This window comes from Bipolaris oryzae (assembly GCF_000523455.1).
Source record: "Bipolaris oryzae ATCC 44560 unplaced genomic scaffold scaffold_4, whole genome shotgun sequence".
Classification (NCBI taxonomy): Eukaryota; Fungi; Ascomycota; class Dothideomycetes; order Pleosporales; family Pleosporaceae; genus Bipolaris; species Bipolaris oryzae.
The window spans coordinates 347654-370727 of NW_006911280.1; the positions used below are offsets into that span (position 1 = coordinate 347654).

At 48.6% G+C, this 23074-nt stretch overlaps 12 protein-coding genes across 12 annotated transcripts; 5 read left to right on the forward strand and 7 right to left on the reverse strand.

The window, feature by feature from the left end:
- Nucleotides 1-810: 810 nt before the first annotated feature.
- On the forward strand, nucleotides 811-3348 carry COCMIDRAFT_78179 (uncharacterized protein; the record flags this gene model as incomplete). The annotated part of the gene is made up of 5 exons (XM_007684752.1): nucleotides 811-951; nucleotides 1058-1396; nucleotides 1444-1855; nucleotides 1902-2471; nucleotides 2936-3348. Coding segments are annotated over 5 exons (1875 nt in total), but the record flags the coding sequence as incomplete, so codon positions are not given.
- A 705-nt stretch (nucleotides 3349-4053) lies between these two features.
- Nucleotides 4054-6989, reverse strand: COCMIDRAFT_81530 (uncharacterized protein; the record flags this gene model as incomplete). The annotated part of the gene is made up of 5 exons (XM_007684753.1): nucleotides 4054-4920; nucleotides 4979-5648; nucleotides 5703-6611; nucleotides 6660-6748; nucleotides 6795-6989. 5 exons carry the CDS (start codon nucleotides 6987-6989, stop codon nucleotides 4054-4056), a joined length of 2730 nt encoding a protein of 909 aa, XP_007682943.1.
- Nucleotides 6990-8208: 1219 nt separating this feature from the next.
- COCMIDRAFT_817 (uncharacterized protein) lies at nucleotides 8209-10209 on the reverse strand (the record flags this gene model as incomplete). Its single annotated transcript, XM_007684626.1, has 4 exons — nucleotides 8209-8388; nucleotides 8503-9378; nucleotides 9442-9620; nucleotides 9666-10209. The coding sequence occupies 4 exons, from the start codon at nucleotides 10207-10209 to the stop codon at nucleotides 8209-8211; spliced, it is 1779 nt and encodes a 592-aa protein (XP_007682816.1).
- A 232-nt stretch (nucleotides 10210-10441) lies between these two features.
- COCMIDRAFT_32186 (uncharacterized protein) lies at nucleotides 10442-11362 on the reverse strand (the record flags this gene model as incomplete). The annotated part of the gene is made up of 4 exons (XM_007684675.1): nucleotides 10442-10600; nucleotides 10648-10758; nucleotides 10831-10951; nucleotides 11283-11362. 4 exons carry the CDS (start codon nucleotides 11360-11362, stop codon nucleotides 10442-10444), a joined length of 471 nt encoding a protein of 156 aa, XP_007682865.1.
- A 709-nt stretch (nucleotides 11363-12071) lies between these two features.
- COCMIDRAFT_21977 (uncharacterized protein) lies at nucleotides 12072-13383 on the forward strand (the record flags this gene model as incomplete). Its single annotated transcript, XM_007684651.1, has 3 exons — nucleotides 12072-12114; nucleotides 12173-12538; nucleotides 12590-13383. The coding sequence occupies 3 exons, from the start codon at nucleotides 12072-12074 to the stop codon at nucleotides 13381-13383; spliced, it is 1203 nt and encodes a 400-aa protein (XP_007682841.1).
- A 208-nt stretch (nucleotides 13384-13591) lies between these two features.
- COCMIDRAFT_81305 (uncharacterized protein) lies at nucleotides 13592-15170 on the reverse strand (the record flags this gene model as incomplete). The annotated part of the gene is made up of 3 exons (XM_007684754.1): nucleotides 13592-14627; nucleotides 14678-14760; nucleotides 14823-15170. The coding sequence occupies 3 exons, from the start codon at nucleotides 15168-15170 to the stop codon at nucleotides 13592-13594; spliced, it is 1467 nt and encodes a 488-aa protein (XP_007682944.1).
- Nucleotides 15171-15481: 311 nt separating this feature from the next.
- On the forward strand, nucleotides 15482-15739 carry COCMIDRAFT_81407 (uncharacterized protein; the record flags this gene model as incomplete). The annotated part of the gene is made up of 1 exon (XM_007684755.1): nucleotides 15482-15739. The coding sequence occupies one exon, from the start codon at nucleotides 15482-15484 to the stop codon at nucleotides 15737-15739; it is 258 nt and encodes an 85-aa protein (XP_007682945.1).
- A 258-nt stretch (nucleotides 15740-15997) lies between these two features.
- COCMIDRAFT_81488 (uncharacterized protein) lies at nucleotides 15998-16882 on the forward strand (the record flags this gene model as incomplete). Its single annotated transcript, XM_007684756.1, has 1 exon — nucleotides 15998-16882. One exon carries the CDS (start codon nucleotides 15998-16000, stop codon nucleotides 16880-16882), a length of 885 nt encoding a protein of 294 aa, XP_007682946.1.
- A 42-nt stretch (nucleotides 16883-16924) lies between these two features.
- On the reverse strand, nucleotides 16925-17864 carry COCMIDRAFT_821 (uncharacterized protein; the record flags this gene model as incomplete). Its single annotated transcript, XM_007684627.1, has 3 exons — nucleotides 16925-17351; nucleotides 17400-17748; nucleotides 17798-17864. The coding sequence occupies 3 exons, from the start codon at nucleotides 17862-17864 to the stop codon at nucleotides 16925-16927; spliced, it is 843 nt and encodes a 280-aa protein (XP_007682817.1).
- Nucleotides 17865-18235: 371 nt separating this feature from the next.
- On the forward strand, nucleotides 18236-20046 carry COCMIDRAFT_81338 (uncharacterized protein; the record flags this gene model as incomplete). Its single annotated transcript, XM_007684757.1, has 4 exons — nucleotides 18236-18551; nucleotides 18601-19360; nucleotides 19408-19645; nucleotides 19705-20046. 4 exons carry the CDS (start codon nucleotides 18236-18238, stop codon nucleotides 20044-20046), a joined length of 1656 nt encoding a protein of 551 aa, XP_007682947.1.
- A 117-nt stretch (nucleotides 20047-20163) lies between these two features.
- On the reverse strand, nucleotides 20164-21327 carry COCMIDRAFT_32192 (uncharacterized protein; the record flags this gene model as incomplete). The annotated part of the gene is made up of 3 exons (XM_007684676.1): nucleotides 20164-20628; nucleotides 20720-21248; nucleotides 21305-21327. The coding sequence occupies 3 exons, from the start codon at nucleotides 21325-21327 to the stop codon at nucleotides 20164-20166; spliced, it is 1017 nt and encodes a 338-aa protein (XP_007682866.1).
- Nucleotides 21328-21909: 582 nt separating this feature from the next.
- On the reverse strand, nucleotides 21910-23026 carry COCMIDRAFT_32193 (uncharacterized protein; the record flags this gene model as incomplete). The annotated part of the gene is made up of 4 exons (XM_007684677.1): nucleotides 21910-22042; nucleotides 22091-22241; nucleotides 22293-22938; nucleotides 22991-23026. 4 exons carry the CDS (start codon nucleotides 23024-23026, stop codon nucleotides 21910-21912), a joined length of 966 nt encoding a protein of 321 aa, XP_007682867.1.
- Between the last annotated feature and the right edge of the window lie 48 nt (nucleotides 23027-23074).

The following is a 23074-nucleotide window of genomic DNA, read 5'->3' on the forward strand; positions in this document are numbered from 1 at the left end:
CGCTTTGGAGCGTGCACCCACAGTATGCTGCTAAGTGTCAAATGGATCAGCCTCACGTATTCTGGCAGTCACATGTGCGGACCGTGTCATGACGACCTGCAGCGAAAATTTGCAGAGTCACGAGAAGGGGTCAACAGTCTTCCACACCTTGGTTCTAGCAACCACCAACATGCTTCTATGCAAGCCACATATGCAATGCTGGAGATCGACCCAGTGCGGGAGGTGACGCGCTCGTGTCAAGATCGTGGCGCTGTGGTGGCATCTTTGCAGAAAAATCCAGTTGGCGGGCCACGTACATGTGCATGGACATTACCAAGTGCGAGACCCAAAGGCTCGGGTCGTCGTGGGCGCTTTTCACCGCCATCAGTGCTCCGATGTTACTTCCATCGACTTGGCGATATCATTGTACAACCCCGCCACGACGCCATACAGCAGTGGCGTATGCACAATGCAATACGATTGATTTAGATATTGGAGTGTTGATTGAAGATTACTATCTTCATTGGTAGCATCTCTACACTGCAACTGTTTCTACTTGCCAATAAATAAATGAGGCTAATAATTTTCGTTCACTGAACACAGCGTTGAGTCTGGGCAGGATTTCTGGGGGTATATCTGGACGGTAGATATCCGATAGCAGTCATATATTGAGGGACCGCAACTAGCTTGTACAAATTTATCGCATACTCCTCTCTCCTACAGTTACCCGTATGCCCCAAGTGAACCAGTTTTCGACTGCATTGGTATTGCCTCTCTTTCCTCGTCCCTGGTCATCTCCACAACGCCCAACACGAGCGTATCTCTTACGTCATGGGCGAAGTACCATTCCAGAAAAATCGTGCTGTACAACACCAGACTTCAGGCGAGAGCATTATCACGCGGAAAAAACAACTACCACGATTGCAACGCCAGTCCCTTTCCTGTACAAAGTGTCGAGAGCGAAAGGTGAAGGTTGGTCCTCACTGAACCTGCTCACAAATCCCTCTACAATAGGCTGGATACTTATACCGCATTCGGATCAAATGGTCATGCTCTTTGACTAGCTGACATATGATAGTGCGACCGCACGAAACCGTGTTCAGCATGTTGTGTTCGTGGTCTTCCCCGTGACTGTCACTTCATAACTGAGGACGGAAATTTCACCCCAATTCAACAAAGTTACGAACTCCGTAAGCTTCGAGCCGAGAATGTCCAACTCAAAGAGCGATTTCGCGCACTCGGTATACCGATTTACAGTGAGGAATCTCATCACACCTTGCCTCTAGGTTCACACACCGACAATGGGCTTAGCCCGGCGGTGAAACGGCGCTCTATGAAGCAAACTCGATGTCAAGAATCTGAGTGGCAAGAAAGCATATTCTTTGGCGCACCCGGATTGGCTACTGTCATCAGTGATGTGGGTAGATGCCATAACCCGCGAGAACTTGGCTAACATTTGTTGAGTTTAGTTCGGTCAACCTTGACAACCCGACGACATTGACACACATAATACCACATCCCAGGGACATATTCATCTCGGAAAATACTCCGGCGTATGCCTTTGCCACGCTCTTCAGTGCCTCTTCTGACGAATGCATTCCGCAACTGCTTAGTTGTCTCCCCGCAAAACATGAGTTCTCAGAGTACATGGACGTATTTGAACAAGTTGTGAGCATACATATCCCTGCAGAATTATCAAGACTCGAGATAGAGCGCTTTCTATTAGATGCTGAGAGTCACTCTTACTCCTGTCCAAGTATGCTGGCATTGATTCTCGCAGTCATTGCTCTTGGCGCGCAGCACTTCATATGGAGAAAGAATGGCAGTTGCGATGTCGCCAAAATGGACGCAGAGGCACAGAAAGGCAACGTATACAGTAAGTCGTCTAAAATGCATACTTGCTAAGCTTACGTTAGGTGTAGTTGCCGCATCAATGCAGGCATTACGGTTAGCTTCGTTTATGCATAAGCCGTCTCTCGTAGCCGTCCAAACACTCATATTGATCGGAAAGTACTTGGCCAATAGCGGAAGAATCTTGGACGCATTCATACTCTTCGGTACCACTATCATATTGGCTCATTCTATCGGTCTGCATTGCAATCCGAAACATCTCACATCCTGCTCTCTAACCGAGGCGGCGGTCGCAACGCGTCAAAAGATCTGGTGGTACATGCTCCGAATTGACGAGGAGTATTCCATGACATTTGGACGGCCACTTGGAATCAGCAGCATTGGCACTTGCTGCTGGCCACAGGAGCTCACAACAGACCCAAATGTATTGCGGCTCGGAGAATTCATAATGCAGTTTACCGTACTTGCTAGGCAGGTTCTTCGCAGCAATCGACTGACTGATTCTCAGATCGATGATTTCACAAAGGCGCTTTACAGATTATTGGATACGATACCTGAAACACTCCAATTCGATCCGGCCTGGACTGATGCGGAAAGCACACCGTCACAAGGCCTCTTGCCACTCAGGACCGTAGCGACCGGTATGCTTGCCGATTTATTTTTGTTGATCCTCTCTCATTCCTTGGGCGACTATCGGCCGATGAAGTTTTCTGTTCGCGATTTGGAATAAAACCAATATCATTCAGCAGAGCCTTTTCATATGCATAGCTTTTGCTGCCATTGCTGCCCAAGGAGAAAATCTTACATTCTCAATCAGCTTACTCACAAGAAGCAGTTTTCCATTGCAAAGCCCATACCTATCTCATACTACTCAACCGCCAGAGAACGTATTTAGGGACGTCTGCAGATAAACAGATCAGCAGAGATGCTACACCGCATCAAACGAGCGTACACCATTCTTGGTCTAACAGTTCGTCACCTGCGCCATCACCGAAAGCTTGTATCCAAGGCCGAGCTATTGTAGAGGCCTCATCAAAAGACATTCTTGCTGCATTTTGGTTTCTCCATCAGAAAAACCCATCCGCATTGATTGACTGGTCTATAGTACAACAAGCTTTTAACAGCTCCATGCTCCTCGTATTCGATGCGATAGAACACCAGAGAATTACCGATGGCGTCCTGAAGGCCGAGCAAACTTTATCGATATTCAAAGACCTTGAGGCAAAAACGATGCACAAGCTCGCGCGGATAGCAGTTGAAAAGATTAGCCGGAGCCTCCAGACGCTACATAACATCGTTGCACAATCGCCGTACAGCAATCCTCAAAAGCCCGATTGGAAAGAAAACCACACTGCTGGGTACGGAGCTGAGAAAGACGGGGTATCACAGGGCTGGGCTGGGATCGAAAGCGTTATGGGTGACACTGGCATGCAGCTGTTGGAGACCTACGATCTACGAACATCATCGCAAGAGACTTTTACTCCTATAAACTGGGGTATACCTGGTTCACGAACGGACCACTCAAAAAAGCACGGAACTCAACAATGGGAGCAGAATGACATGTCGAAACCAAGACCACATAGCCAGGACACCGGGCAAAGCAGCAAATCGTTCATCCAACGTACCACACCATCCGCCAACGATCACACGCAGCAAAAACGTTACACGGATCCAGCCCCATATGCAGATCCCACTCGGTTACCCCCGCAGCCGCTGGAGACGATTGCATCACCTCACACGCATCACTACAAACCATTTCGTCCATTCCTTCTTCAATCACCGAGCGCAACACCCTTCTCACCCCCCTTTCTACAATACAAAAGTCGGAACAATGAAAAGCCCGCACCTTTGTATTCTGAGCACACGCACTTCAACCCACCGACTATTCCATCTGCACCCGTGCCTCATGCAGATACGAACCTCCCTCGTACAAGCTACGGATCTGGTGCTACGACTTTGACTAGTCAGTATAGTACATTGCAATCTAGAGCTTTCGGAGACATCAGGCATACGTCTTATGAGAAGCAAGGAGAAACTAGTCACCCACACTCCACGCATAATTTCAACATGGCAAATCCATCAAACCCAGAGTTTCTCCAAGACGACACAATGGACATCGAAACAAGCGAAGTTGCATGGGAGAAATATTACGTTCAACACTAAAACAACCTTCATCTACCTCACTCCCAATCCTTTGTCTCCCATCCCTCAAACCTACACCCCTCAAAATGCCTTCCCCTGAATCGGAAACCCATCCAAATCACTCCCCACCCCACCCATCACGCCCCCCTCCCACTCCTCCCCCAGCGGCATAAAATCCAAATTCATCCTTCCTTCCCCTGCAGCACCACCCCCAGCACCACCCAACTCGTCACCAAACGCGTTCAACTCGGGAAAATGCGCACTAGCGAGCGCGGAAATGGCATCTGAAGCCTCGTACTCTGAGCGCATCCAGCTGTTATGCCTTGGTTGCGATAGAGACGAGGAGGATGCAGTGGTGGTGGTTGTGGAAGGAGTGGAGAGGGTATGACCGAGATCCGGGCACCAGTGTGGAGGATCGGAAGAGGAAGATGAAGGGGGCATGAGTATGTAATTGTCTGATGGATGGTGGTCGTCGAAGCGGGGGGGAAGAAGGGGTGGTGCGGCAACTTGAAGGGATAGAGAGGAGTGAAGGGGTGGAGTCGTTGCTGTTGTGCTAGAACTCATTGTGCGTTTGTGTCTTGTTCCGCATGTGTTGGCGCGGGGACGCGATGTGCTGCTTGAACTCATCTGCCGTTTTTTGTGCCACGGCTGTGTACTGCCTGAGGGTAGATCGGTGTCGGTGTCGATGGTGCTGCTTCGACGCGCGGGGATGAGGCTGGAGGGCGGTTTGTAGATGGAGAAGGATGTTGCAGAGAGGGGGTCCGGACCGCCACGCAATTCGACCATTACGGCGCGGAGTACGGTGGACATGCGTTCGGCGGGTTGGTAGGTATGGGCCATGTCGGAGAGGGCGGCGGCAAGGCATTCGAGGTATTGCATGTTGTTTGCGCGGGAGATGGGGTCTTTGATGAATGCTAGGGCGGCGACGAGAGCGGTTGCTGCGGTGCCCTGGAGTTTTTTTGGTTAATGTTTGTATTTTTTAGAAATGAGTTATAGGGATACGTACGGCGTGTTGCATTCCAGTGATGAAGATTTGCTTCGTGTCGAATCGCTGGCGATGTTGCCAATATATCCTCGCTACTCTGATTGCATGTTTCGTGCATACCGTCCTACTCAGCGTCGAGAAATGGTCGTCCGGTTCGTTTTCGTTACCTGCTTGGTCCTCGTAGAGTGCAAAAGGGCGATGCAGTAAGATCAGACTGGAGTGATATTGCTGGTGCAGTAAGAAAAAGCTAACGGGTGCTGTTGCGATGTTGTTCGGCGTCCATCGAAGCTGCTCAGGTAGTCTAGCATACCAGCTGCTAAACTCGCGATCTAGAGCCGCCATACGTATGTATTGGTTCCGATCTATCGCCGTTTGTGGATCCGACATGGTCATTTGAGAACGATGGGGATCCATGTTTTCCGTTATTTTACCAGCGAGCTCCATAAGATCGAGAAGGGCCTCGTATATCATAGTTTCCATGCTCTTCTCAGGACCAGCGGGGCGGCAAGTGCCGAGACGCTCAAATTTCTTGGTGAGATGATATATTTCTAGATCCGCAGACTTCATAGATGTCGGGCGACCGAGGAAGAGTGCCCAGTATTTGTCGTAGATCACGCAGGCCCAGAGCGTCATCTGTCGGATCTCAATCTCCCGCGGAGGGAGGCCTAGAGAACGTGTGTCGAGGTGGAGACTAAATCAATGTCAGTTAGATCACTGGGTCCGTCACAGCGTTTACAAGACATACCCAATGTCAAACGCAAGTCTCACAGCCATGCCAGCATACATCCATCCACTGTTATCCCTGCCAACACCGCACTCCAAATCTCCCAGTAGCAGCAGTGCAATCACACTAGGTATTCCGCCGGGCCTCTCAAGCTCTTGATCGAGCATATACTTGGCCTCACGATGCAACGTACTCTCCATGCCAGGCATACTAATTCTCTTGATATCCGGCCTCTTCTTGTTAGCAAAGCGAAACCCCATAGCCAAAACACAGACGTGCAAGAATCCAGAATAGAACTGGGTGCGGCCCATCTCGCGGTCTTCATTGAAAGCGTCTTGGTGAAGTACATGAAGGACTGGGTTGTAGAATTGCCAAAACAGGTTCATGAGATAGTCGTATGTTTCAAGTGGGAGGGAGCGGATAATTCTATCTGCTCGTCGGGCTTGCTCATTGAATTCCTGGGTGATGTTCAAGGGGTTGATGGACTCGGAGTGCACGTGGCAGTTTGTTGTTGGGCCAAAGTAGCGAAGACGCCCGTTGAGCTGGTCAAAGGAGAGATGACCGCGTGTGGACAAGAGCCGGTTGACCATGCCGTCCTTTTTTGGTGGAGGTAGCATAGGCGGCGAGCCTACGCTGTCTGCGTCGCCATTTGAGATATAGGGGCTGAGGCCGAAGTCCTGTTGCTCGAATTCTGGATAGTCTTCCTGAGGGCTTTCCTGGCTAACAGGGCTAGAGTTGTCGATGTGTGCAGTTGTGTGCTCGGTAACCTTTCGACTTGGTGAGGTGGCTTCTTCCTCGATATTTGGAGCACTATGGCGTGTTTTGGGTGGATGATTTGCTGGAGGTATTTCCTCGCCTCGCTCCTTCAGCATGGTTTCAAGAAGAGCGACGCGGTCGGTGAGAGAGCACATGTATGCTCTCGAGATGGGCCTATATGTCTGTCAGCTCCTTTGCGAACATTTGATAATGTCGACGCACCTTCTTCGCTCATCGTCATTCTTGATCACGCACTCTACACCTGATCGTTTACACTGTGTGCACTCTTTCTCTCCCGAAGGTACCACACACTACAACTTGTCAGAAGGGTTCATATGTGAAGGCAGTAACCCATACACGAATCCTGCGGTCTCGGCACGAGGCACAGGCGATAGATGCTCTGTGGCGAGGTTTTGAAGACTTCTCTTTCGAAGAAGTCTTCTCAGGCACGTTCTGATCGGCCTTGCTGTCTTTCCTCGACTTGGGTTCTTGTGATTCCGATTGTTGCTTAGTCACTTTGGGCGTACTCGATGTCTTATTCTCGCCAGCCATTACTTTCTTTAGGGTCAATTTTGGTCTTTGGCGTGCGTTGGACGCTGCAGATCAGTGTGTAAGAGGAGGAAGAAGGAATGCCACGTACAGTGCGACGAATGTCTTGGGGAAAGACTGCAAGACCCACCACCATGGCAGCACTCCACACTAAATCCAAACTTCGGCCTGTATTGAGCGACTGGGCTAAGACTAGACCGAAACCTTTGCCGCCAAATGCTGGGGGAGCAACATGCGTCCGCGCCTTGGAGGTGGGGCCCCGCAATTCCATTCTACCGGGCAGCTCTCCTCGACTCGCTCCAGACGGCGTCCGCGATAAGGAGTGCCATGCTTGCCCTGAAATGATATGCTACTAGCCAAGTTTGGTCCTGGCTGAGCATGCCCGTATCGATCCGAACACCTGGTGCAACGAACAGGGAGCAGGATGACCCTGAGCTTTCCGGGCGCGGAGGATCTGCTTGTGAGGAGAAGGTTAGTTGGAAGTTATTTCTCAACATGCTTGTCGACTGGTGATGAGCCGAACATGCATGCAATCGCTGTAGCCAATCCCAGAGATCTACCGTGGAGATGCGGTGCAGTCATTCCGGAGCAGGAGTCACAGGGACTTTTGGGTCTGACGCGCATTCAGCTACGTACGTAGAGGCTTGATGTGGTCTTGTCCATAGAACTCTTCCAATGACAGCACACTACACTAGTAGCGAGGTGCATTTCTCATGGTACCCCAGAATCTGCGAGTCGTGTTGGAGGGAGCTGAGGGTTCAATCTGACTCGAGATGCGTCGGAATGAGGGGGTGGATTGGTAATGGGTGGGTGTGGCGGAATCTTGGAACTGGTAATCATTGCGATCTCAATGTGGAGGCTAGGGTGTCAGCATCCGTACCCGCTGTATGCGGGTTCTCAAGCAAGCGGCCATCACCATAGATGGACGTGCATTTGGCTTCTCAGCACACGATGTCATGCGCACTATCCCTCGAGCTAGACGACGTCGGATGAAACCCCGTATCGGTAGTTTTGTGTTACACAGGTCAATGAAGTTCGATGGAAGAGCTGCACAATGCCTCGTCGATCGGACCAGACGATGAAGAAGAAAGCAAACAACTATTGCGTAGATCTTCCCAAACATTTTAGTGAAACATTTCGCTCTGTACAAGTAGATGAAAAAGAACGCCGCGCCCATCCAACCTTGTGCCGTACCATCAAAGACCACACAACAAGTACCACCTCAGTCCACATCCCATTCATGGTCCCAGTTCCTAATGTAGGGGCTGAGCCCAAGCAAGTCTCGTGTTGCTGTCGCCTTGACATCTCCGTTGCCCAAAAACGCAAATCGATTCTTGTACCTGTATACGTAGTCGTAATCTTCCCAGCGCGGATTCTTGATTGTTTTGAGAAAGTGAATTGTCTGCGTCCTATGCGTTAGTGGCTGAAGGAATGATGCGGGGTAATACAAGAGAAGGAAGGTAACGCTAGCAAGGTGATGGGACGGACGATCATGGGTCAAACGGGAGTAACTTACAGCACCCGGCCACAGGTAGATTCTGCCTTTTGTCGACCCATTTTTGAACCAGCTACGACATTCTTCTTGCCACACTGTAGTCTTGTGGAACTCGTCAAAGTGCGCGTAGATCTCATCTAGCGCTTCTTGTTTCACACTCATTGCTTTGATGCCCTCGCACTGCATTTTCTTCATGCACTTGATACTATACTCGATTGTCGTCTCAATGCTCGGTAGAAGTGTCCCATTACTCCATGTTGCGCCAGGGCCTACTATTGTGTAGTAGTTGGGAAATCGTGGTGCTGAAACACCCATGTAAAGGTTAGGGCCGTTCGTCCAGTCTTCCTTGATAGAAACTCCTGAGCCATTGCGCACTGTAAAGGCTGGTTGGAAAGCGACCTGAAATCCTGTAGCGCATACGATTGCGTCTAGATTGTGAATCTTGCCATCGACTGTCTTGATGCCTTCTGGAACTACGCACTCGATCCCATCAAAAACTGGTGTAACATTGTCTTGTGTGAGCGCTTCCAAGAAGCCATCTCCGGGCGAGATCCGCCTGCAACCCACAGACCATTTGGGAATGATGAATTCTTTCAATCTGTCGTGGCCGGGACCCATTCGTCGATGCATTTCCTTGGTGATGACGTCCTTGAACTGGTTCTGCAGCTCCGAGTTTTGCTGGTACATACCAAACAAGCTGTTGATTTCTGCTTCTATTTTCTTCCTGAACTCCAGGTGATACTCGGGGTCTTCTTTGAACTTCTTGATATCAGCTTCAGTGAAGGTGTACTGCCGCTGCCCTGGGTCGATATCTTGGCCCTTTTGAAGGTTGTCGGTGAGGGCACCCGCTCCAAAGGGCGGGGATATCCATGTTGGACTTCGCATGTACACTTCGAGCTGTGGAGGTCAATCACCAGACTTTTGTTTGTTGCATTCATATTGGTCATGGTCATGACTAACCTGTTTTACAATCTTCTGTAGTGAGGGTACAATTTGGACGCTGGTCGAGCCAATACCGATGACACCGGCGGTGATGTTGTTGAAGTCGACGCTGTGATCCCAACACGCCGAATGGAGTATTGGGCCTTTGAAATCATGCAGTCCTTGGATTTCTGGCCATTTCCAGTTGTTCAGGATACCTTTTACGTTAGCTTTACTCAAATACTAATCCAGTACTGACTTACCCGATCCGTTGACCAAAACATGCGCCCAGTCTTTTCTCATCGAGCCAGTTGCTGGGTTTCTGATCGTCAGGTTGTAGCATCCATCTCCGTCATTCCAAGATGCTTCCTCGACCTTGCTGTTGAGCTGCATGTACTTTTTGCTTCCGTGCCTTTCTGCAAAGTCCTCAAAGTAGCCTTGGATTTCCTTTCCCGATGCGAAAAACGTTGACCAGTCAGGTTTCGGGTCGAACGTGAAATTATAATCGTGCGAGGGTATGTCGCAAGCAACGCCTGGATAAGTGTTCTCATACCAGGTTCCGCCAAAGTGCGGGTTCTTGTCAAAAAGTGTCAGTTCCCAAGACCCAGGCTCTAGCATCTTCTCCATCTTGTATGCTAAACATAGACCTGACGCGCCGGCACCGATGCATGCTACCCGTAACTTGGCAGGTTTTGAATGGTATTGGTTCAGAATTTTGTAAGGGCCGTCAGAATGTGATGGCGGGTAATCAAAATCATGGCTACGACCAATAACGTGGGCCCCATTTGGCATTCTTGCATCGCCCATTGTGGAGATTGTCAAACGCGGGCTCAGTGATTTGATGCTGGCATCGAAATAGCGGGTGTAGTTTATCTTGATGTTTTGGTATAACCGGCGGAGAAAACAGTATACAGCAAAGAGAAATGAGATTGTAACCTTACGGGTGAAAGGCAGCGTCTTAAGACAATAGAATATCAACAAGATTTGATAGAAAAAGCATAACACTGTTTCGATATAATGATTAATGATTGTGAAGTGTTTAGCCGTGTCTCGGGTGACTTCCGACATTACACGAAACACGGATCAGTTTAGGCCCAACTTCGTTGCTTCTGCTTTCGGACACGAAGGTGTATCCAGGAGCGATATCTTTGGCTAGTCCACTTCCCCTCCATATGTATCGCTTATCTGAGGCTTGTGGCTGCATAGTGATCCAATGTTTTGGGTGTGCGCCTGCTGAGGGGTTACGGAAGACGTTATGCGGGATAGCTCCGATACTAACCACGCCGTTTTGATTGCTGGATCGGTACCATCAGGAGGGTCGGCATTTGGAAGATATCCTTCAACACGAGGCTCGAGCTTTGCTCATTAGGTGCATGTGCCTTGCAGTGGCGAGAGAACATGGTGTCTTCGGGTAATGGTTTGACCCACCACGTGGATACGAGCCAACGACACCACTACCATCACCAACCCCGACACAGCAGCAACTGGTGCGACCATTTCTTTTGAGGCTAATGTGACCACATAACATTGCAAGAATGAATAGGAGCTCCTACCAGTTATCTGCTTTGGCATCGCAGCCAACAAAAAGTCAGCAGGATAGTACAGAGCACACAGTGTTGGGCCATTGGCGTATCAACAAATCTAGGCGCATTCACCTGAAAGTGCGGTCTTTGGTACCCTGTACTGTAAGGTGTTCGTTTCTTGCCATTTCTTCTCAGAAAAGAGGATTTGATGTTCCAAACGATGGAGAAGATGGATGTTCGCTCGAGAAACAAGTTATGTAAAGAGTCCGGTAACGTGAGGTCACACTTTGTATGATCATGCATAACCTGCTGTAAGACCACTTGAAGCTGTATTTCTGATTTTGTGCTCAAAAGAACCAGTTGAAATTTTTGTGGCTTCGGAAGCATTCGAAGGTTGCGCAATATGTCTTCGTAACGTTACGGTTCTCATTTAACATAGCGAATTGTCATTACTCGTACGCGAAATGCCTTTCTCAATTATTAGCGAAGAATTCTTCTAGCCGCCACTGGTGTAAGGGTTCAAGATACTGAACACTTAGTCTTATTATGCTATTATCGCAGCTCCCCGCATATCATGAAACGTCTTTGTAGCTGGAGAAATCTTTAGGTAAACATGGCAGGACATGCAAAACGGCCTTTGTTCGGCTCGTTTACTCGAGCAATTTAAGCGAAAGACTGCTGGTAACTCGCCCGGGCTTGATGTTGCACTAGTATTATCGTTGGCTCAGCCATCTATCCTCCTTAGTTCTTGGATAGCATTAGCATGGGATACTATTAAAGGGCATACTGCGAATTGAGTCCCCCGCAACATCATGCTGACAACTCATAGGGAATGGTGAATGGTGCACGTTAAGTTGCATTTTGCCTTCACTACTTGTTGGTGCGAATGCTGACTGCTTGACTCGTCTGGTTGCCCTAACTGATTGATGCCCTGCTAGTCAATTTAGCTGCTTTAGCTAACCTCTCTTGCTGACAACGCGGCCTGGCGTGACCAAAAAAAATTACGTTGACAGCATCTCAGCAAACATCCGACATACCAGGTAGAATATGTCTGGAACAGCTATCGTATAGAGCTAAAGTTGCAGCAAGCTTTCATCTCTCTCTATCTCCAATTGTTTTGCGCAATAGAATCACATCCATTGAACAATGTCAAAATCTGCGCTCGTATTTGGCGCCTCGGGCGTAACAGGTCAGTAAAGGCAGCGTATGTGGCGGCTTAGCAAACTGATTTGCGTGCGACCAAACAGGCTGGGGTTTCATTAATGAGATCCTCGCTGATTATCCCGCAAAGGGCACCTGGAAGCGCGCTCACGCTCTCTCGAACCGTCCAATTACCCTCTCTCAAACGCTATGGTCGGAAGATCCTCGTCTCAATATGGTCACTGGTGTCGACCTGCTCGCTCATAGCCAAGAGGGTCTTGAGAAGGACTTGGTCGAGAAGATTCCCGATATCGCGGAGATAACCCATGTATACTATTTTGCATACAAAGCGGGTTTGGATGTAAAGAAAGAGCTCGACGAGGCACTGGAAATGTTCTCAAAGGCAGTCAAAGCAGTTGACAAGCTATGTCCAGCTCTTGAATTCATTGTACTGCAGATTGGGACTAAAATCTGTAAGTCACAATTATTCTGACTACAAGGTAGGACATGGACTGACTTGGCAGATGGTTGTCATCTCCGCGCCAATCTCTCTTGGTATGAATCGACGATTCCCCCTGGCTCGTCGGTTCCTGCTCTTCCCTCGCCTCCCCTTTCCGAATCAGCTCCACCCATTCCCAGCCCACATGCCGAACACTTATTTTACCATGCGCAGATAGAATTCATCACAAAATACGCCAAAGATAAGAAATGGAGCTTCCTAGAAACTAGAACCGATCTCGTCGTCGGCTTCGTGCCAAATAAGAACTACTACTCCATTGCTACGTCGGTAGCATTTTACCTAAGCGTATTCAAGGTCGTTCACGGCGAGGGAGCAAAATGTCCATTTCCTGGCACGGTAGGAACCTGGAAGGCCCTGAGTAACGACGCAAGCAGCGATATGATTGCACGTCAAACAATTCATCTTACCCTTTCTCCCTCTACCACCAAGGGTGCTGTTTATAACCTCGGAGACTCCAAGACGCCATACAACTGGGAGGCCAAATGGCCTATTCTCTGTTCGTACTTTGGTCTCGAGGCCACGGAGCCTCTCGCCGAACCAATTGACATACGCAAATTTATCAACGAAAACATGGACGCTTGGCGGGCGACGGAGCAGAAGTACGGACTGCAAAGCGGACACATTGATAGCGGCCGTGGGATGCAAATCTCTGAGCATTTTCTCATGACTGCCTTCGACTTTGATAGGCATTTCGATTTGACAAAGATCTACAGTACGGGATTTACGGAGGAGAGAACACCGAAAGAAACGTGGTGGGCCGTGTTCGACAGGATGCGCCAGGCAAAGTTGATCCCGTAGAAAGGCGCTGTTGGAGGCATTAGTCTAGCTAAATTGAACATTTCCATTATGCCGCAGCGCGTGGCCCAGTCATTACTAAATAAGTGGACGAACAAAAGATTGTTACGATATACGAAATTCGTTAATACCCAAGATCTCAAGCTTATTACTATGGATCGTAACCCGTGGTGTAAGAGACTTAATGTCTGTTGAACCCAAGTCGACCAATCTAGAAATTCATGTTAATCATGATAGTCTTCGGCTCCGTGAACGCCCTAAGCGCATGAATGCCACACTCCCTACCCAGTCCGCTCTCCTTACTTCCTCCAAACGGCGTATTCATAAACATCAAGCTGACACAGTTGATACCCACCATACCACTGTCAAACTCACTCGCTACACGCAGCGCCCTATTGATATCCGTTGTGAATACGCCAGCCATGAGTCCGAAATTGGTGTTGTTCGACAACGCCATAACCTCCTCTTCCGTCTTGAATGATTTGACCACAGAAACCGGACCAAAGATTTCCTCGCAGTGTAGCTCAGACTTCTCATCTATATCTGTGAAGACTGTAGGCTCGATGTAGTATCCCGAATTACCGACGCGATTGCCGCCAACAGCAAGTGTACCGTAGCCCTTTTCCTGACCGCGCTCAATGAAGCCTTGCACGCGTTTGAATTGAGCTTCGTCAACAAGAGGCCCAATGTTCGTGGACGTCTTATCTGGATCTCCAATCTCCTTGACCTTGTCTTTCATCGCAGCCTTGTACTTTTCGATAAACGCATCGTAAATGCCTTCTTGCACGTACACGCGACTAGCAGCAAAGCACACCTGGCCCGTGTTCGCCGTGATGGCATCGGCCGTCCATTTCACCGCGTTTTCCAGATTGCAGTCGTCAAAGACGACGGCTGGAGACTTGCCGCCTAGCTCGAGGGTGACGCGCTTGAGATTGGATTTTGCGGCCATTTCTTGGATCTTCTTCCCAGTGGCGATGGAGCCGGTGAAACTTACTTTGCGGATGCGCATATGGCTGGCGATGAGGGCGCCGGTGCTGCCGTCTCCAGACAGGATTTGGAAGACTCCAGGTGGGAAACCGGCTTCCTTGATAAGTGTACCGAGAGCAAGAGAGGAAAATGGCGTTTTTTCAGAGGGCTTGAGGATGAAGCAGTTTCCTGTTGCGAGGGCCGGTGCGGCTTTCAGGCCTATTGTGCCAATGGGACCGTTCCAAGGTACTATGCCTGCTACAACGCCCAATGGCTCGTTGCTAGAGTCATGTCAGTTTCCGAATAACATACGAAGTGGAAATGGATATACCGGACTATCTTGAGGAAACCGTCTTCTTGAGGCCACGACTCCCCGCCAAACTTGTCAATGAATCCAGCATTGTATCTAAAGGTCTGTTGAAGAATCAGATTTCTAAGTTTGAATAGCCGGAGGTTGTTGCTGCAAAGTGACCTACCTCAGCACATAGCCCTATCTCGAAGGCTCCAAACGCCGCTGGCGAACCCAGGGATATTCTCGTTAGTTGCGCGATTTCATTGGCGTTTTTCTCGATCAGCTCGGCGAATTTGTTCAGTATGCCTCTCCGTTGAGTGGCGCTCATTTTCTTCCATGCAGGAAATGCCTTCTCGGCGGCATCGACAGCAGCGTCAACGTCTTCTTCACCCGCTAGGGGTACATTGTTGGCGATGAGCTCGCCATTCTTGGGGTTATGTAGTGTGAGTTTCTTAGCAGACTTGGAGTTGACATATTCATTGTTAATGAATATCTGTTTAGGGAGGCTCTTTGGTGAGTATTGTAATGCCATAGTGGGCAAAGTGCTGTTGGAATATTATAATGAAAGCAAATGACGAAAAGGTAAGCAGATAAACTCAATGCAGAAGAATTCAAGAGGGGTTATTAAGGCTGGGATTAGATCTTCTCGTTTCGAATGGTGCCACTCAATGAGAACATGCAGTTCCAAGCGAGCGTAGCACAACTTGACCCAAGTGGCATTGGGCCCCATGATGGTCAGTCCCGACCGACCCGAATACATTCTTGTGCAGCTGTGGGTAGCGCTGCAAGTGGAGAAAATGGCTTGGCAACGACTTGGTGGGTGGAGAGTCAGGGCTCCGGCTGATGTCGAACTTGTTCGCGCATTGTTTTCCGCTGCCGTCATGGTATGCAGTAGCGAGTCATCTACTCCACTTTCCCCGCACACCACTCTGTCATGCCATGGGACATCCCGCACTGGACGGCCACGTAGTTGTCTTTGAATCGTTAGATGAATTACTCGTACACGTTCGAGAGGTTCGAGAGTCATGCCAGGGAATGGACTGGAGACGCTCGTTGTTGAGTAGCACCGACATCTTGCAGCGAAAACATCGCAACGGATAGCGATGACGACTTGAGGAGAACTGAAAATCATGTATCATTACAAGCTTAAAGAACGGAGGTTACGAGATTTGTGATAGAAGCGTTTCCTTGTTTCCGGAAGATCCCTTCCTTTCCTTGATGCGGAGAAGGAATATAGTATTACACCGGATATGTCTCGCACTTCGTGGAAAACCTTGACGTTTCAAAATACGTTAATTAATGTTTGGAATCTTTTGAAGCCTGAAAAGAGGATAATTCACATTCAAGGCGCTTGCTGAGATGCCTAAAAAAGTTGCCCTGATTACAGGCGGTGCGTCGGGAATAGGTTTCGCTACTGCGAAGGCCCTTTCAAACTCGAGCGAAACCTGGGACATCCACATAGTCGACCAAAACGCTGAAGCAGGCAAAAAAGCAGTATCTGAACTAAAGAACGCCTTCTTCCATCAAGCCGACATTACAGGCTATCAGTCTCTTATTTCTGCATTCGAAATAACCTGGAACAAGGCCGAACGCCTCGACTTCGTATTTGCAAATGCTGGTATCGTGGAAAGAGACAATTTCTATGCAAAGCATGATCTCAACGGGCCACCTCCCCCGCCACCAAATAAGTTTAGCGCCGACATCAACTACAAAGCTGCGATTGATACATCATATCTCGCTTTGCACTATTTTCGGAAGACCAAAGCCAAGAATGGAGGCGATGGATTCGATCCTGTTCTGATCATGACGGCTTCTTGTGGTGGCTTGTATCCAAGCGAGTTCTGCCCCATCTACAGTGGAAGTAAAGCTGGATTGATACTTTTCAATCGCGCAATCGCAGTAGCGTATCACGATGAAGGCATACGCACATCTACTATCTGTCCTGGAACTATCAAAACGGCGTTGATGACGGAAGAGGAGTGGAAGTTCTTCCCGACCGAGTATTTTACACCAGTCGAGACCGTCTCCGATACTGTTATGCAACTAGTTGAAGGCGCAGAAATGAAAGACGCGAAGGGGATAACGAAGAGCAAGAATGAAATCTGGGGGCTGACGGTGGAGGTCAACGGAAACAACTTTTACTTCAGGGATGGACCCGAGTACTGCGATGACAATATGAAGGAGATGATGACGAATACTAGTATGAAAAAGCAGCTGGCGAGGATTGAAGGCAAGAGCAAGTAAGAATTCGAAATCATATCTGTGCGGTTGGAAAGCAGTCAATCTTTATATTTTTGAATACCTTCCACTTGCTAGTCTGACTCCACCGTCCACAGCTATATCTTCTCCATTGATATACGCTGCCGCAGGACTACACAAGAATACCATCACTCCAGCAATGTCTGAAGCTTCTCCTAATCGCTTCCTAGGATTACTTTCTTCCAGCTCCTGCTGTCCACCTAGTAGGTCAATCAAGCCATTAGCGAGTTTTGAAGGGAAGAAGCCAGGCGCGACGGTATTTGTTGTGATGTTCCTTGGCCCAAGCTCGACTGCTAGCTGTCGCGACAAATGATGTGCAGCTGCTTTGGAAATACTATACATGATAGTCCCGTGATCACCTACATGGGGCACAGTCGTTCCAGCCGTTGAGGATACGATAATGATGCGAGAGGGAGAGATGCGAGAGCCAGCGCGTTCCAATAGAGGTGCGAACCTGATGCTCTTAGCGGACGCGCTTGTGAGTATTTCATTTCGTACATACAATCTGCAAAGATTGAAGACACCCCGGATATTCAGGTCCAAAACCTTCTGACTCGCCCAATCTGGCGTGGGATCGAAAGGGCCACCCCAAGTGGCTCCCGCGTTGCACACGAGAATATCTAACTTATCGTCCGTTTCCTGTACCTTTCTCACCAATCTTTCTATATCCTTAGTATCTGCAACATTAGCGGCAATGCCGACTGCGACTCCAGAAACAGGTAGTTTGTTGAGTTTCTTGACGGCTTGGTCAATGCCTTGCTCCCCTTCGTTCTTACGCGCGGAGATGAAAACCTTCTTTACTCCGGCGAGGAGGAATGCAGTCGCAGTATGCAGACCTAATCCCCTAGAACCTGGTAATGTGAGTAAGATTGCATGCTGAGTAGTCTCGTTTAATTTTACCTCCTGTGACTAAAGCAACCTTACCATCAAGGCTGAACATGCGGTTGAAGTCCTTGATATCAGACATGATGGATTTGCCCGATTGGAAACAAACTACAGAAAAGTGACGGAGTAATAGGTTATCAGCATGCCATACTTGATAAGGTGAGTACTAGCCTAAGATAGTCCAACCCTGAGAAGCTCGGTCAGTGGAGTCCGATAACCAGGTACTTACCCTCGGTAACAAGGTGTGCGGTCTGTGCGGTCCGGGGTTCCCGCAGCTACTAGTCATGTGAGGTGGCTGCTGCAGCCAACAAACCATGTAGTTTTGGGGGACTCGAGAATTGACCTATTGTGGGCTTATTTTCTCTTGTCAATCTCTTGATTTCTCCATTCCTACATAACTGTCATAGTCTACATCGATCTGGTTGAGCTCACATCCTGTCATCGTCCGCCAACATGCCTTATTCGTCGCCTTTCCCCGCATTAACCATCCCGAAATGCAATGTGTTGCACTATCTATTTCCTCAAGCGCAGATCCCCTCTGATACACCGCTCTGGATTGATTCAAAAAATACAGAGCACTTCCTTACACCACGGTCCATGCTACAATGGGCCAAAAGATTGGCAATGGGTTTAGATCGAATTGGTAGCAAACCAGGAGAAGTTGTCATGATATTCACGCCAAATCACCTCTTTGTCCCAGCCGCATATCTTGGAATCGTTGGATCAAAACGTATATTCAGCGGTGGCAACCCAGCCTATACCCTCTCAGGTAAGTCCTCCGCATCACGTGTTCACAGTGGTGGGCTAACATATCTAAGAGATGGTACACCAGGTTACCAACACCCAAGCCCAAATTCTTCTCGCACACCCCACTTTGATAAAGGTGGCAGTCGCGGCCGCCAAAAGTGCTGGTCTGCCAGAAGGCCGTGTCTTTTTGTTTTCCGACGAGCCTTGTGCACCTGTCGAAGCATGTAGAGACTGGAGAGAGTTCCTTCCGTCACAGGCCGAAGTGAAAGGCTACGAATTTCCTACTTTGTCAGAACACGAAGCAACTACTACCACCGCAACGGTAAACTTTTCATCTGGCACTACCGGGTTGTCGAAAGGTGTCGAAGTGAGCCATTTCAACTTGATCGCCAATAGTGAGCAAACTATCTTCATGCGATCTGCCAAAAAACCCTGGACTGCTGACACACGACCCGCTGAGAAATGGATCTCCTTCTTGCCATTGTATCACGCCTATGGTCAGATGTATACTATGATCATGGCACAGAAACTCCAGGTCCCATGCTACATCATGCAGAAATTTGAGTATCTCGAATTTCTAAGAATCATCCAAGATCACAAGATCACGCACCTCCAGCTCGCACCCCCCATCTTGATTATGCTGAATAAGAGACCAGAAACTAAAAACTATGATCTGAGTAGTATCACGGACATCTTGTCCGGTGGAGCACCGTTGTCAAAGGAGCTCCAGAACGAGATAACTAAGATGCTAGGCTGCGAGATCATACAGGGCTGGGGTATGACTGAACTCACCTGTGCAGGAACGCAAGTAGCCGGTGGCACAATAGACGAGTAAGGCAAGAATCATAAATAACCCGAATACTGTTAACATTCACTAGTTCCGGAAGTGTGGGCAATTTAGATCCAAACTGTGAGGCCAAGCTTCTCGACGATGACGGCAATGAAGTGCCCGAAGGCCAACCCGGTGATTTCTACATCCGTGGACCGCAGGTCTTTCTAAGATACTGGCGTAATCCCGAAGCTACGAGAGAGGCATTGTCGCCAGATGGCTGGTTGAAAACTGGCGATGTTGCCGTTGCGAAGAAAGGATGGTTTTGGATTGTGGATCGCAAGAAGGTAACCAGATATGATGGAAGGATACAGCCCGTCTAACTTAGGTACTAACATGACTGCAGGAACTTATCAAAGTGAATGCGTTACAAGTTGCGCCTGCAGAGCTCGAGGCAGTGCTACTCCAATTTTACCCCATTGCTGATGCAGCTGCTGTGGGAATCACGATCGGTGGTCAAGAGTGGCCCCGCGCTTATGTTACGCTGAAAGAAGAGTATAAGGGCAAGACGACTGTGGAGGATATTCACAAGCATATGAAGGAAAAGGTGGCAAAGCACAAACAGCTCGTGGGTGGTATTGTATTTGTAGATGAGGTGCCAAAACTGCCATCGGGCAAAATTGTCAGGAAGCTTGTCAAGGAGTGGGCTAGGAAGGACGCAGAAAAGATGAATAAGGCCAAGTTATGAAGGAGGCATTGTCGAGTTCGGGAAGAAGCTTTGAAGAGACAATACATCATTTGGAATCTTGCCGAAAACCATGTACTACACATGATTCTTGACGTTACTATTCCGTTCCTCCAGTAATCAAAACACAACAACCTGCCTTTTCTCCGCCATACCATTTTGCATATCCTCCACCATCTTTGGCAAGTCCTCCAATTTACGATACTCGACTTCAGGCTGTATACCATGTTTACCAGTAAACTCCACCGCCTTCTTCATCCTCTGCGGAATACTCGTGCTCTCGGCCTTGATCCGATACCGGCCCGTCGTCAAATCAAACGCAGTGATAAAATCGAATCCTTTTGGTGGAATTCCAATAACCATTAGCAACCCTCCAGTACGTAAGAGATCTGGTGCGCCAGCATACGCCATGCTTGAACCGGAATAGACAGCCGCTGCGTGACATCCCTTTCCATTTGTGAGTTTCTTAATCTCATTTATATAGTTTGAATTCGTTTTGGAGTTGAAAGTCGCATCAGCGCCGAGTTTCTTCGCCATGGCAAGTTGAGAGTCGTTGATGTCGAGGGCGATAGTTTTAATACTCATCTGTGCAAATCCAATTAGTATTCCATTCACCTGTCTCTTTCCCCAGTAAAAGATTGAAACCCAACACGAAAACTAATGCAAAAAAACATACCGCTTTAGCATACTGCACAGCGTACTGCCCTAATCCCCCACATCCCACAACCACCAACCACATACCCTTTTCCAACTCACACGAATCCACACTATGAAACGCTGTAATCCCCGCACAAAATAGCGGCGCCGCCCTCCTCATCTCAAGGTTCTCAGGTAACTTCACTGCATTCATCCAATCCACAACTGCATACTCTGCAAAAAACCCATCAGCCACAAATCCTTGCAGTTTCTGGTTCCCCGTCTCGCACCGCAGATTGTGCACTTGGCAGCCATCGCACGTGTAGCAGCAGCCGGTGAAGTAGTTGAAGCCGATGGCGTCGCCGACGGAGAACCCGTGGCCTGAGGCTGAGGAGCCGAGAGATTCAATGTGCCCGACGCCTTCGTGGCCAAGGGTCACGGGGTAGTCTGGGCGAAGGCTCATTCCGAGGTCGGAGTGGCATAGCGATGCGGAGTGGATTTTGACAAGGAATTGGTAGGGTTCTGGGGTGGGCTTGGGTATGTCGTTGATAACGACTTTTTGCTGTTTACTTATACTGGATTGAGAATGCTTGGGATTGTATGGGTAAGGGAGGTAGGAACTTACGGGTCCCATTGTCCGGCTTTCATGGTTACAGTCGATTTTTTGATATTCTAGCGGTCCAGTAGGTGTCTTCTTGAGCACTATTATGGCCTTTTCCCCAACTCTATTTGTACCTAAACAAGTTCCATCTGTTGCCGGATTTCCGCACAATTGGCAGGCATAGCATGTGAAGCCTACAAATGATACTACGAGTCATCTTGGTGGTTCGGAACGCTACTTGCTGACTTGCAATCATTGAATACAGCAAGCGGAAAATTGGTTCCGAAGTCATGAGCTAGCGGTAATTGGTTGGGTGTATTGGGTAGTGTCCGCTTGCGGGGAGTATGAAGCGGGGTCGAGAGTTTTACGGATACAATTACTACTTGGCGGTTTTGCGATCAATCTACTGCACTCTTTTTCTAGATAAAGTATTTTTTTGTCTTCCTAGAAGAGCGAATCTCGCACCAAAATCAATTAAAAAGCCTACTGTTTGATGAGTAGTATGAAAGTTGTGAGACGACGGATTTTCTTAGTGCAGCTTATGAGTCCTTCATCTTTCACTCGAGGAATAATGTACATGATATGCAAACGTTGTTATGTATTCGTGTATGAAACTGAGATACAGGTGTTTATGCTAGGACAAACTTCACTCCGTCCACCATTTGATCAAAGAATTTCTTCCTCGGCTCATCAAGCTTCGAAGACGGCCAAGCCATAAAGAAGTGCGGGTAGCCTTCATACATGTCGAGCCGATTGGGCACACTAGAGGATCATTAGTACAATGATCAAAGAAGTCTATGATGTGAATACCTTGCTCTATCGAGCTTCTCTCTCATAAGCAAACCATCGTCTCTCAGCGTATCGTGTCCTGTAACGGCAAGGTACACCTTCTTCAAATCCTTGATCCTAGAATGCAAGAGAGGGGAGCCATAAGGATCGGTTGGCGGCGGACCAAAAGCATCTAGGTGATGTTAGCACTTCACATGGATGGAAATGGGGGTTTTTATGTTACCCCAGAAAGTCCGCATTGCTCCTGCGGTGTTAAGAGTATGCAGGTCATGTTCCTCCATAGCCGTATACTTAGCCTTCAACTCCTCCGGTACCCCATCCGGATGGACCGTTGCCGGCATAAGGGCAACAACACCCACAAGCTGCTCTGCTAGTCCGTCATCTATAGCCCTCAGTGCAGTTCCTAATGCGAGCTGTCCACCAGCTGAAGTGCCCGCCGTGAGGAACTTGCCCCCAGCGGTGTTCAGCCGTTGTGAATTTCGCAAAGCCCATTGCAGAGCCTCAAAACACTCGTTTATCAATTCTGGATGCGCATTCTGGGGCGCAAGTCCATATTCAACGGAAACAATCACTACATCGCCAGCCTTCGAAATGGCTCTGCTCAAAGGGTCATCACCGTCTATGTTGCCCATGGCCCAGCCTCCACCATGATAATACATACATACCGGCTTGCCGCCTTTGTATGATTCAGGTGTATATATGCGCAGCTTGAGCCCTTTTTCCGTCACCGTGTCCTCTATTTTGACAGAAGGATCTGGCGCAGGGAACGCGTATTTGGCTGCCATGAGCTCACCTATACGTGTGTATTGTTGGAAAATATTTGAAAGAGGTGGCTCCAAAATTATACGCTCTCCAAATTCTTCTTCGAACTGAATATTGGTCACTATAAAATGTAGGATCTTTTACGAAGTTCGTACAAACCTCTAGCCATGGCTTTGCAAAACCCTCGTTAGCCATTTCCCATAAGATTGTTCTTTAGTTGTTGTTAAGACGTAAGATTGATCG